This window comes from Selaginella moellendorffii, unplaced genomic scaffold, assembly GCF_000143415.4.
Source record: "Selaginella moellendorffii unplaced genomic scaffold, v1.0 SELMOscaffold_15, whole genome shotgun sequence".
In the NCBI taxonomy this organism is placed as follows: Eukaryota; Viridiplantae; Streptophyta; class Lycopodiopsida; order Selaginellales; family Selaginellaceae; genus Selaginella; species Selaginella moellendorffii.
Genome location: NW_003314276.1, coordinates 2,230,558 through 2,241,540, shown reverse-complemented (window position 1 = coordinate 2,241,540; position 10,983 = coordinate 2,230,558). Strand labels below are relative to the sequence as shown.

General features: G+C 41.9%; 1 protein-coding gene across 2 annotated transcripts; it reads left to right on the top strand.

Moving 5' to 3' along the window:
* On the top strand, window positions 1–3,772 carry LOC9633199 (ABC transporter G family member 3). Of its 2 annotated transcripts, XM_024675558.1 has the most exons (14): window positions 1–78; window positions 355–424; window positions 526–617; window positions 735–1,263; window positions 1,517–1,596; window positions 1,671–1,963; window positions 2,007–2,178; window positions 2,244–2,357; window positions 2,459–2,590; window positions 2,645–2,836; window positions 2,901–2,987; window positions 3,035–3,307; window positions 3,358–3,465; window positions 3,527–3,772. In XM_024675558.1, exons 4-14 carry the CDS (start codon window positions 789–791, stop codon window positions 3,722–3,724), a joined length of 2,124 nt encoding a protein of 707 aa, XP_024531326.1. In that variant the 5' UTR covers window positions 1–78; window positions 355–424; window positions 526–617; window positions 735–788; the 3' UTR covers window positions 3,725–3,772. The 2 variants fall into 2 exon arrangements, with proteins under 2 accessions (XP_024531326.1, XP_024531327.1); XM_024675559.1 differs by lacking the exon at window positions 1–78 and having other exon boundaries at window positions 261–424; window positions 521–617.
* Window positions 3,773–10,983: the final 7,211 nt, after the last annotated feature.

The following is a 10,983-nucleotide window of genomic DNA, read 5'->3' as shown; positions in this document are numbered from 1 at the left end:
AGGGGAGCTCTCTGGCACAAGAAGGAGAAAAAAGAACAAGGAACTGGCCCGCTATGGCAACGCAGCAGCAACCTTGAGGTACTGCTACTACTACTGCACCACTTTTTTTTACACCTTTTCTTGCTTGAATGCGACCCATCCATCTATCATCCATGCTTAAGAGTTTTTCTAGAATTTCTTGCTCTACTTGTCACATCTCCCAAGAACAAGAAGAATCCCTGTTCGTGATCCTCTTATATCACTTGCAAAACACATGTTAAAGCTCTTGATCGAGAGAGAGAGAGATCGTCTTTTCCTTCGCAACAGACACTTTCGTTTTTATCTTTTCCTTGTTGGCTTTCTCTTAACTCTCAGCAATCGATGGGATGATCGATCGAGACATGGCAAGCGAGTGAGCTCTTGATTGGCCGAAGATCTCTTCCAGGTGGGTTTTTGCGCGAGTGTGTGGAGAGAGCGAGAGAGAAAGAGAAAAGAGGAGAAAGATCTTTCTTGCTCATGAAAAAACTTTGTCTTGTTCTAGAACAGTCAAATCCCCTCCTCCACCAATGGCGAGCTCGCCTTGATCGTGTTCCAGGCATGGCATAGAGCGAAGACGAAGAACAAACCAATCACACCCAGTAAGTCCATAGCGATCGATCATTCTTCTTTGTCGGTCAAGCCAGAAAAACCAAATCTGTCTTTCTCCCCGGCCTTTCGTTCTCTCGAGGCGCTTCCACTGATCACTGATCTTTCAGCTGGGCTCCCTCCCGGGATCGATCGAAAGAGCCCAAGCATTGGAGCAAGAAAGAATGGAAGAACCAACAGCGATACCACCACCACAACCGTCGCCAAGCTCGCAAGAACAAGGCGGCGCCAGCTCGAGCTCGAGCGCCGGGCAAGCACTCCGGCGGCAGCGAAGGAGCCCGGGGCCGAGCCCACTGGGCCGAGAGATCGTGATGAGCACGAGCACCATCATGAATCCGCCAGAGCCAGCGGCGTTCGTGGTGGAGAGGGGGAGCAATGGTGGCAGCGGCGCTGGTGGGTTTGTGCGAGAGATTAGCAGCTCGGGCGGGAGTGGATCCTCGTCGCGAGTGAGCCCGCTGGATGCAAATGGGAACAAGCTGGAGAGATGGGCGAGCTTGGCGTGGAGGGATTTGACGGTGAGCTTGGATGGCAAGAACAAGGTGATCCAGAGCTTGACTGGGTACGCGACGCCAGGGACGCTCACCGCGATCATGGGTCCTTCCTGCTGTGGCAAGAACCATCTCTTAAAAGCTCTCGCGGGTATGATCTCTTCTCTTTATCCGCCATAGCTATAGCTACTTCTTCCATCAGCTTTCTTTAATCTGCCACAGCAATAGCTACTTCTTCCGTTCGTTCTTTCTCGCTCTCTTTGGATTCTTCTTTTCTAGCTGCGATGCTAGGCTCTTCTTTCTGCCAGGATTCTTCGTTCGTGACTCTTTTTTAACTTTGTTCGTTTGTTTGCTTCTTTGAAGTGAAACTTCTGCTAACTTTGCGATATTTTTTTATTTTTCAGGACGATTCCCAAGCCATGCCAAAGTCTATGGTGAGGTACTGCTCAACGGTCGGCCTAGATATCTCAAGTATGGAACTTACGTAAGTTTTCTTCTCTAGATCAAGATCATCAAACTTGACTATAAGCTTGCAATGGGAAAAATCGTTCTTTTTAGGCCTACGTGAGCAAAGGCGAGCAACTTATCGAAACTCTGACTGTCCGCGAGACGCTCTACAACGCGGCTCTTCTCCAGCTTCCAAAATGTACGCCGTGCTCCGAGAAAACGGCCGTGGTGGACTCGGCAATCTCCAGCATGGAGCTCGAAGGCTATGGCTCCATACCCGTCGGAGGATCGTTTCTCGTCAAGGGTCTCACTCCCGGCGAGAGGAAGCGACTGACGATAGCCATGGAGCTTCTCACAAGGCCGACTCTCATCTTTTGCGACGAACCGATCGACAATCTCGATAGGTATCTATGAACTTTCTTAAAACTCTTTTGATCCTTGGAGCAGTGTTTCAGCGTTCCTGCTGGTTGCTTCTCTGAAGAAGCTTGCGAGCAATGGTTGCACCGTAGTGATCACCACCGAGCGGACTTGTACCGAGGTGTTCCATCTCCTCACCACCATTTGCTTGCTCTCCAAAGGAAAGGCTATCTTTTTTGGAGACACTGCTGCTTGTCTCGAGGTACTGCCGTTTTATTCTCAGTGACAACTTTGTTCTCTGTCTTGACTGTTCAATCGCCTTTGCAGCTTTTTGCCAGTGCGGGATTTCCTTGCCCGTCCTTGCAAAATCCCACTGACCATTTCCTTCGAGCTCTAAATGCCGAGTTTGAGAAAGTAAATCGCATCACCAAGCTTAACCAGGCAAGCAAGTTTTTTTCTCGTGTTCTTCCACAAGGATCAAACTTTCCTTCGCAAGAAATCTTCAAAGTTCTTCCAACTTACTTAAAAAGTCTTCTTGACAGGACTATGAGCAAGGAGCCTCGCCATGGCGAAGATTGGACGCGTCAGTAATCACAAGAACGCTAGAAACCACTTACAACGCATCGAACGAAGCCGCCGTTGTCGAAGCTTTGGTCCATCAGCTCTCCGAAAAGGTTTTTAGCTTTGATCTTTCTCCATTCATTCTTTTCTCATTTGGCTTCACGTAGGAGGGACCATTTCTTAAATCGCGAGGCCAAGCCAGCTTCACGACCAGAGTGGCAGCAGTGACTTATCGATCGTTCCTCAACATGTCAAGGTGTTTCACGTACTTCTGGCTCAGATTTCTTCTCTACTTGCCACTCTCCGTTTGCATAGCCACCATCTTCTACGGCCTTGGCGACTCCCCACAGCTTGTAACTGTGAGTTCGTTCGATCCTTCCATGAAAATCTGTGGTCGTCTCGCTAAAATCGTGACTTGTCCAGGTGCGAGCTTCGGCAATCTTTGCTATGGTCTCTTTCTTCTCACTTCTCGCCATCGCCGGCGTTCCAGCACTGGCTAAAGACATCAAGGTAGCTTTCTCTTCTAGCTTTTGTATGATCGATCGATCGTTCCTCAGGTTTATCGGCGCGAGAGGAAGAACGATCACACGAGCGCGGGAGTGTTCGTCCTCGCAAACTTCGTGTCATCGTCTCCATACTTGCTGCTCGTCTCGGCTGTTTGCTCGTCCGTGTGCTACTTCTTCATGGATTTCCAGTCACAATTCGGCCGCTTTGTCTACTTCGTCGTCACCATCTTTCTGTGCCTGGCGATCGTCGAGGCCTTGTTGCTCGTCATCACTTCCATCACGCTCAACGTCTTTGCTGCCATCCTCGTCGCCACAACCATCCAGGTCTGGAAGTTTCAATCAAAGAGCCAAGAACATATTCTCTTTTGTTGCAGGTTTTGATGATGCTCTCTGGCGGACACTTTCGAGAACTCGATCAAGTTCCAAAGACTGTGTGGAAGTATCCTGCCTCGTATGCTGCATTCCACACGTACGCTGTCGAGGTATTTGCACGACCACTGAAAGCCTTGAGTGGTCTCATTCATCTCTTTTTTCTCTCTCCAGGGAATTTTGGAGAACGAATACTCGAGTAGAAGAGATTTTCTGCGGCAGAGGTATGCAAGCTGGGACTCGAGCTCTGGGAAATGGATGGATTTGTGGATTCTGGCTGCCATGGCTCTTGCTTACCGAATCCTGCTCTACTTTTCATTGCTCCTCTGTAGAAAATCTTCCACCAACAATGGTCATAAGACTAAACCATGATTTCCATTCTGTCCTCTCAAATTTTTACAAGCTTGTGTGGCTTCTTGACTTTTTCATTGTCTTTTGTTACTAAAATCTGTAGCATGCAAACAATTAGTCTCAAATTAGGAGAAGTTCCTTTTAAGATTTAAAAATGTCAAAAAATATAACTTTGTGAGGGCCAAGTGTACGGCTACAATGCTGTATATTAATATTAATATAATGGGATTTTGGTAACTGTCGGATTAGTTTTAATTCGGACCACTCGCTCTTGTATATAAGCTAGGGTTTTTGTGTTAAACATTTTCTATATTCCCTTTTTATATTCGAAACACTCACATTAGTGGAGGTGAGGGGCACTTTTCCTTATCCCTAAAGAGTGTTTGGATTTGGGATTTTGGTTTAGATCTAATTTTTGCATTGTCTTGATTTAGTGTTTTCCATTCTTTTTCTTTTGTTCTTCCCTCTCAAGATTCTTGTTTAAATCTAATTTTTCCATTGTCTAGATCTCCCTTTCTTTCTAGTTCTTTCTCATTTCCCTTCTTTTGTTCTTTCCTTTTCATTCATTTTTATGGTAGAGCAATAGTTTCCTCCTCTGACTTTGGAGTAGCAGTTGGTGCAATTGCTTGATGCCATGTGATTGTAATTGAACAACCAAACTCAGTTGATGGTGGCATTCACGGCATGTGGTACAACTCCTTCTGTTCTTGGTGCCAATCCTCACGTTCAGTTGGAGTTCTTTCATGGAATCCTAAGAATGATGTGTATCATTAGTTTGATCATTTCACAGTAATTGCCACATATCATTCTTGGGATGATGTTTGACGTTTGCATGAGTTTCCTATGTGTTTCCAAAGGATGCGATGCAGTGGTACAATGGTTTGAGTGCAGCCACTTGTGGGGATTGGAGTGTTCTCCTGAATATTTTCAAACGCGCATTCGGACATGTTGACAATTGTGATAATGCCTTTCAGCAATTGCATTATTTTCGTTAAGAGCTATTTGAGTCGGTGATGCAATTTGGCATTCGTTTCCGAAGCTTCTTTCCAAAGTCTTCCAAATCAAGAAATTACCCTTTTCTGACAATTGATGAAGGAAGCTATTATGAAATAACAATATAATTGTCTCACATGGAATAATTACTATATACATTGGAAAGATTAATAGATTTAGTGGTTTTAGTTATTTTTGGCTCAATAAAAGTTGTTTGTCAATGGTGATATTAATCAACTGTAATATATGTGACTTTCACCCTTTATCCTATAATGATTTATCATAGAATAACCACAAAGCAGAACTTAAACCCTCATGTACCATATGTCACATGCCACATGTTCAAGGATAGTGGTGTAAAACCCAAGTTTCAAAGCTTTATGGCACTGAATGAAGGAACAGAGCTAAACTTCTAAGCATAGAGTTAAAGAGCGAAGGTACTAAAGCACAGAGTGACTCCTAAGTGTACAACCCAAAGAGTAAAAGGACAGGAGCACGGAATGACATAGGAACAATCTTAAAGCATTTAGCATTTCAATACCAAGACCAACATACAAAACAAAACCAAAAAGAGTTTGACACTATTTTAATATACTAGTGGCATAATGCAAGGATATAGGTATTCCAGAGGATGGAAAAAAGATGGAACCATGAGGATGTGTATTGACTATCGGGCACTTAACAAGATCACGGTTAAGAACAGTTATCCTTTGCCTTGCATTGATGACTTGTTTAACCAACTCTTAAAGGCTAAGTATTTTACGCAACTTGATTTGCAGTCTGGGTATCATTAGATACGAGTGGCAGATCAGGATGTGGAGAAGACAGCCTTTAAGACTCAGTACGGATTTTATGAGTTCTTTGTTATGCTGTTCGGGTTATGCAATGCTCTGGCAATGTTCAGCACTATGATGGATGGAATATTTGAAGATTATTTGGACACATTTGTTGTCCTATATATCGATGATGTTCTAATCTTTAGCAAAACGTTGGAGGATCATTTGAAACACTTGGAGCTGGTGTTTCAGAAGTTGCACGAACACAAACTATATGCTAAGGAAAGTAATTGTGCTTTTGGTCAATTGCGCGTAAACTTTCTTGGACATATAGTTGGTGGTGGCGTGATTGAAGTCGACCCAAAGAAGGTGAAAGTGGTGAAGTCTTGGGAAGTCCCGATGACTGTATCAGATGTTCGATCCTTTTTCTGTTTGGCGGGATACTATCGCAAGTTTGTCTGCAATTTTGCAAGAATTGCTCTTCCGTTGACTGAGTTGACGAAGAGTAGTATTTCATTTCATTGGACACTAGCTTGCCAACGTGCTTTTGTATGATTGAAGAAGATCCTAACTATAGTTCCTGTTCTCAAGATCCCAGATCTTGATAAACCCTTCGAAGTGCATTATGATGCATCTGGTTATGCTATTGGTGCCATGTTACAGCAAGATTGTGACAAAGGGGTTGGTGTTATGCTAAGGCGACATGGTTGTCCCGTTGCGTTCTATTCCAAGAAATTGGATGAAACCCAACGAAGATGGCCAATGCATGAGAAAGAGATGTTTGCTATAGTATCAGCCCTGGAACACTGGAGACACTACTTGGGTGGACACACCAAGGTTTATATAGATAGTAACACACTAAACTACTTTGCTACGTAGCCTAAGCTTATGCCAAAGCAGGCTTGTTGGCAAGAGAAGCTTGCTAGATATGATATTGAAATCATATATAAACCTAGTAAAGACAATATTGTTCCGGATGCGTTGAGTCATCAAGCTCAATTCTGGGCAATATCGGCAATTAGTTCGGACTGGTTAGAAGACGTTTGAGCTTCATATGGAAGTGATCCATTGGCAAAGTAGAGCCTCCATATGCCGTGCGGGGTTGTTGAAGTAGAGCCCTGGTAGCAAAGCAGCGAAAGTTGCTAGTCACACTAATGCGAAGCTTCACTTCTCAGTTCGGGATGGGCTTATATTCTATAAGCAAGAAAGATTGTATCTTCCCTCTAAGGATCTGCAGCAATTTTTTCTACGGGAACATCATGATGTTCCGGCAGTGGGACATGGTGGGAAGCGAAAGACTCTGGCTTCATTAAAAAAGGGATTTTTCTGGTCTAGTATGGAAGGTGATGTAGCGGGGAAGTTTTACGGGGAAGTTTTGGGGCACACTGTTCCAGCTGTTCGGTACCAAGTTGAAGTTTAGTACGGCTTATCATCCTCAGATTGATGGGCAGACCGAACGCGTGAATGCTCAAGTTGAGGATTATCTACAGTACTATGTCGCAATGGACCAACGCGACTGGGTTGAGCATTTGGACACAACAGAAATTTGTTATAACAACACATTTCACAGCACTATTGGCTGTTCTCCATGGGAGATGCTGCAAGGAAATGCTCACAGGGTTCCTCAACAAATTGTTGTACCGAAACTAATGTCCAAAGTGTTGGTCCCAGCTGTTGAAACTTATGCAGAGCAGCCACGCTAAGGTTGGTCTAGAGCTATTGAGGCGATGAGCAAAGCTCAGGATAGGTATCGACGTGTTAAGGATCAACATCATCGGGATGTATCCTATCAAGTGGGAGATAAGGTGTGGTTATCTTCCCGAAACTTGAACGTTAAGGGTTCTTTGTCTCGGAAGCTCTTGCCGAGATATATTGGACCCTATTGGGTGTTAAAACATCTTGGTGATGTATCCTATCAGTTGGATCTGCCTGCAAAGATGTCCAATGTTCATAATGTATTTCATGCCAATTTATTGGCTCCTTACGCTATGGATGTTGCACGTCAACAGGAGATTTGTCCACCGCCAGACATTGTGGATGGTAAACCTGAATATGAAGTCGAGGCTATTTTGGATTCACACTGGCTTAAATGTGCCAAATGTCAGGAATATCTAGTTAAGTGGAAAGGTTACCCAACTTATGAATCAACTTGGGAACCTCTTAGTAATCTTACCCATACTCGTGAGCTTGTCAAGGAGTATGAGAATAGTAATAAAGATTAGTTTTTGTAACTCTTGTAAAAATCTTGCAAATTAATAAAGTAATATATTTCTCTAAATCAAAGTGTCGTTTCTCTCGTTCGTTAGTACTTGGGTTAGTTTTGGCAGGCTGACTTCGGCACTTCGGTGCATGGGTCCAATCCATAATCATGGGGATAACTATTATAGACTGATCACAAGTCCTCGCCTCTCTCTTGATGACTCATTTTTGAAAAGGGGTGTGGTCGTGTAAACAACTTAATCTGCCAATTTATAATAGTTGTCTAAATCTTCCCGACAGGGTTGATTTCTTGCTCAGGGGAAGTTGGCCTTCTCCTTATGTCCCTGTGGGCAGGGATGTATCATTCCTTTGTAAGTCAAGTGGTACTCGGAGCAGCAAGGGTGGCTAACTCTATTAGTCACTTTCTTGTCGGCAACGGCCGGAGTGTGTCTGAGTCTTAACGTCTTTGGACATAGAGGAGAAGTCATTCCATAACTCATTTAAGTCGGTGTGTTTCCCACATAGTTTGCTTTTCGTTAACTTTCGGAGTTGTTTCCTTGACGGTTTGCTAAACTCGGGTATACATCGATGAGGACATCGATCTTCCCTAAGGGGGGGAGAGTGTCACAAATGTGACTTTGGGTATCGAAAGATACTTGTCAGCTAGTCCTTACGGACACTCTTTCCTTACTACCATGACAGCAGGAGGTCGGTACTGCTAGTTCCCTTTATTGGTCCCTCTTGTCCAAGTGTTAGTAAACTGAACTTGGCATTTGTACTTGGCCGGATGAGCATAAGGACATAATTCCTAAGTGTTTATTTGGCCAAGCATACTTGGCCCGGCTTTTTAGTTCTCTTTTGCTCTGTCTTGCACTGGCTTGGCAAGAACCCTCGCATATTGAGACTAGTCCCTCAATATTGCCGGATGATAGCTTACCGTGTCTACCAAACACCCTCGCTATCACACCCTTTGTGTTAATCTCATTTCGGTCCCAAATGCTATTTATAGAAAGTGTCTAGATTCGCTCATTTAGCATGTTTACGGAATGTAGAGGTTGGCCTGAACACAATGGTGTTCATTCCGTGTCCAAATTCGCAACCTAAAGTTATTCCTTCAAGCTTGTCCCAAAGACTAACTCCCGGTACTAAAGGTGGCTTGGGGTGAAAGCCCAAAGCATGTGTTCCTCAAGCGGGGTGGGGGGTATATATATGTATATATATATACATATATACATACATACATACATACATACATACATACATATGACATACATACGTCATATATATGTATATATGTATATGTATATGTATGTGTGTATATATATATATGTGTGTGTGTGTGTGTGTGTGTGTGTGTATGTGTGTGTGTATAGTGAGTGTATGGAATATAGAAATTTAATTTAGAAATATATATTTTAATGAGCCTAAAAACCTTAGCTTATATATAGGAGCGAGTGGTCTCGATTGAAACTATTTCAACAATTATCAAAATCCCACTACATTAATATTAGTATATAGCATTATAGCCGTACACTTAAACTTCATATCATCCTCTCCTCTCGGAATGATGGAAAACTGTCATCGTTCTCTTGTGAATAGGCTGGAATTTAGAGGAACATTAAGAGGAAGAAGCATTGGTGGATTTGTAGGTGGTGTCAATTGTTCTTAATCCCTTTACATGAAGTGTTTAAATTGCTGTATATACATAATTTTTGAAGGATTGGCCTATTGAATATCATGCCAAACCTCATAAACTTGTGATCCAACTTGCTACAACACCCAATATGGTCTCTTCCACTGAGTAAGGAGCTCCTTACACAAACCACTTATTGTAAGATTGGGAAATAGACTAATACTAAATTGTCTATTTTGTACTTTATAGATGGATGATGATTGGAGTTGTAGCACTTTTTTTGTCCCATATATATGCGGCCCAAGTGTTCAGTAATCTCCTCTCGAATAAGTGGTAAAATGCTCTTTAAATATTAATCCCAAGACTTAGCATCAATAGCTTATGATAGGTAAACTCAATTCTATTGGTAGATCGGATCATGACCATATAGGAGTTTATATAGTGAAGTATTAACAAAACTTTGTACCTTGTAACATATGCATACTGAAAAGACAGAAAATAACTATCCCAATCCAAGTGCTAAAAGTTCATGTACTTCTCAATAATCCCTTTAAAGGTCCAAATAAGCCATCCACTAAACCATCTATTTGTGGAAGCACTCATAAAGTGTGGCATATGCCTAGCCAAGACATTAAAACATGAATTGTGTCAGCTATAAATATGGGACTATTATCCAAGAGAATCTACTTCAAACAGGAATGTTGAAACACCACTCAATTGAAGAGGATATACCTAATAGCAATTACTAATACACTAGTAAGAGCACTGATTTCCACCCAATGAGTCAAGTAGTCGGAGGTAATAATGATGTACTTATTGTTAACAACTGATTGTGGAAAAGGCCCTATAAGATTAAATGCCACCAACTTAAATGGACAAGAAATTCCAATTGACTCCAACCATTCTTTTAGAAAAACTTGTGCAACTTCTAAATCACATACTGATATCCTATATGCCCATCTAAAATATAAGAGTCATAATAAGCATAGAGAAAGTGTGAAACAAATATCAAAGGCACCATTAGCCATAAATGATCATCAAGATCAGTATCAACAAAATAAAGAAAATCATTCTCAAAGTGATATTAAGATTATAAATCTTGAAATGGGAAGTTATCAGCAAATGACGCAAGATTCTCAAACCTATCATAAAATCTTTAGATTCATGACTTAACCTTTTGAACCTCACAAACCTCGTCAAGAAAAAATAAATCTTGCTCCACACTTTATGGACACTAAACATCATGTATGACAACCACCAATAGTATGGCATCTTTGTCTAAAAATCCACTAATGCTAGAACAACAGACTCATTAGGAATAGGAAAAAAGAGTGAAAAAGGGAGAGGAGTTTAAGAAAGGGCATCAGTATCAGCTATAGAATTCCTTAAGTGATAAACAACTTTGAAATTATAATACAATCAACTAAGTTCCACTTTAATAAAAAAGTAACCACAATATTATCACCTTCTAGTAATGTCTGAAAACTATACAAATATATATAAAGCTTCTTGAAACCTTAAATTGTTACTAAATACTCCTCTATTATGGAGTAGTTCACCTTTATTAGTTGTAATGTATGGTTGATGTATATAATGGGATGGCACTAACTAAGCACATTCGGGTTTTCTTGCATCAACATACCTCTAAGACCGATATCAAAAGCATTCACGTGCAAATT

Bases quoted from the DNA above. Each gene is read 5' to 3' on its own strand.
- LOC9633199 (XM_024675558.1), top strand. From the start codon at position 789: ATGGAAGAACCAACAGCGATACCACCACCACAACCGTCGCCAAGCTCG. The intron at 1,597-1,670 runs GTAAGTTTTCTT...CGTTCTTTTTAG, and splicing joins ATCTCAAGTATGGAACTTAC to GCCTACGTGAGCAAAGGCGA. The intron at 2,988-3,034 runs GTAGCTTTCTCT...ATCGTTCCTCAG, and splicing joins CACTGGCTAAAGACATCAAG to GTTTATCGGCGCGAGAGGAA.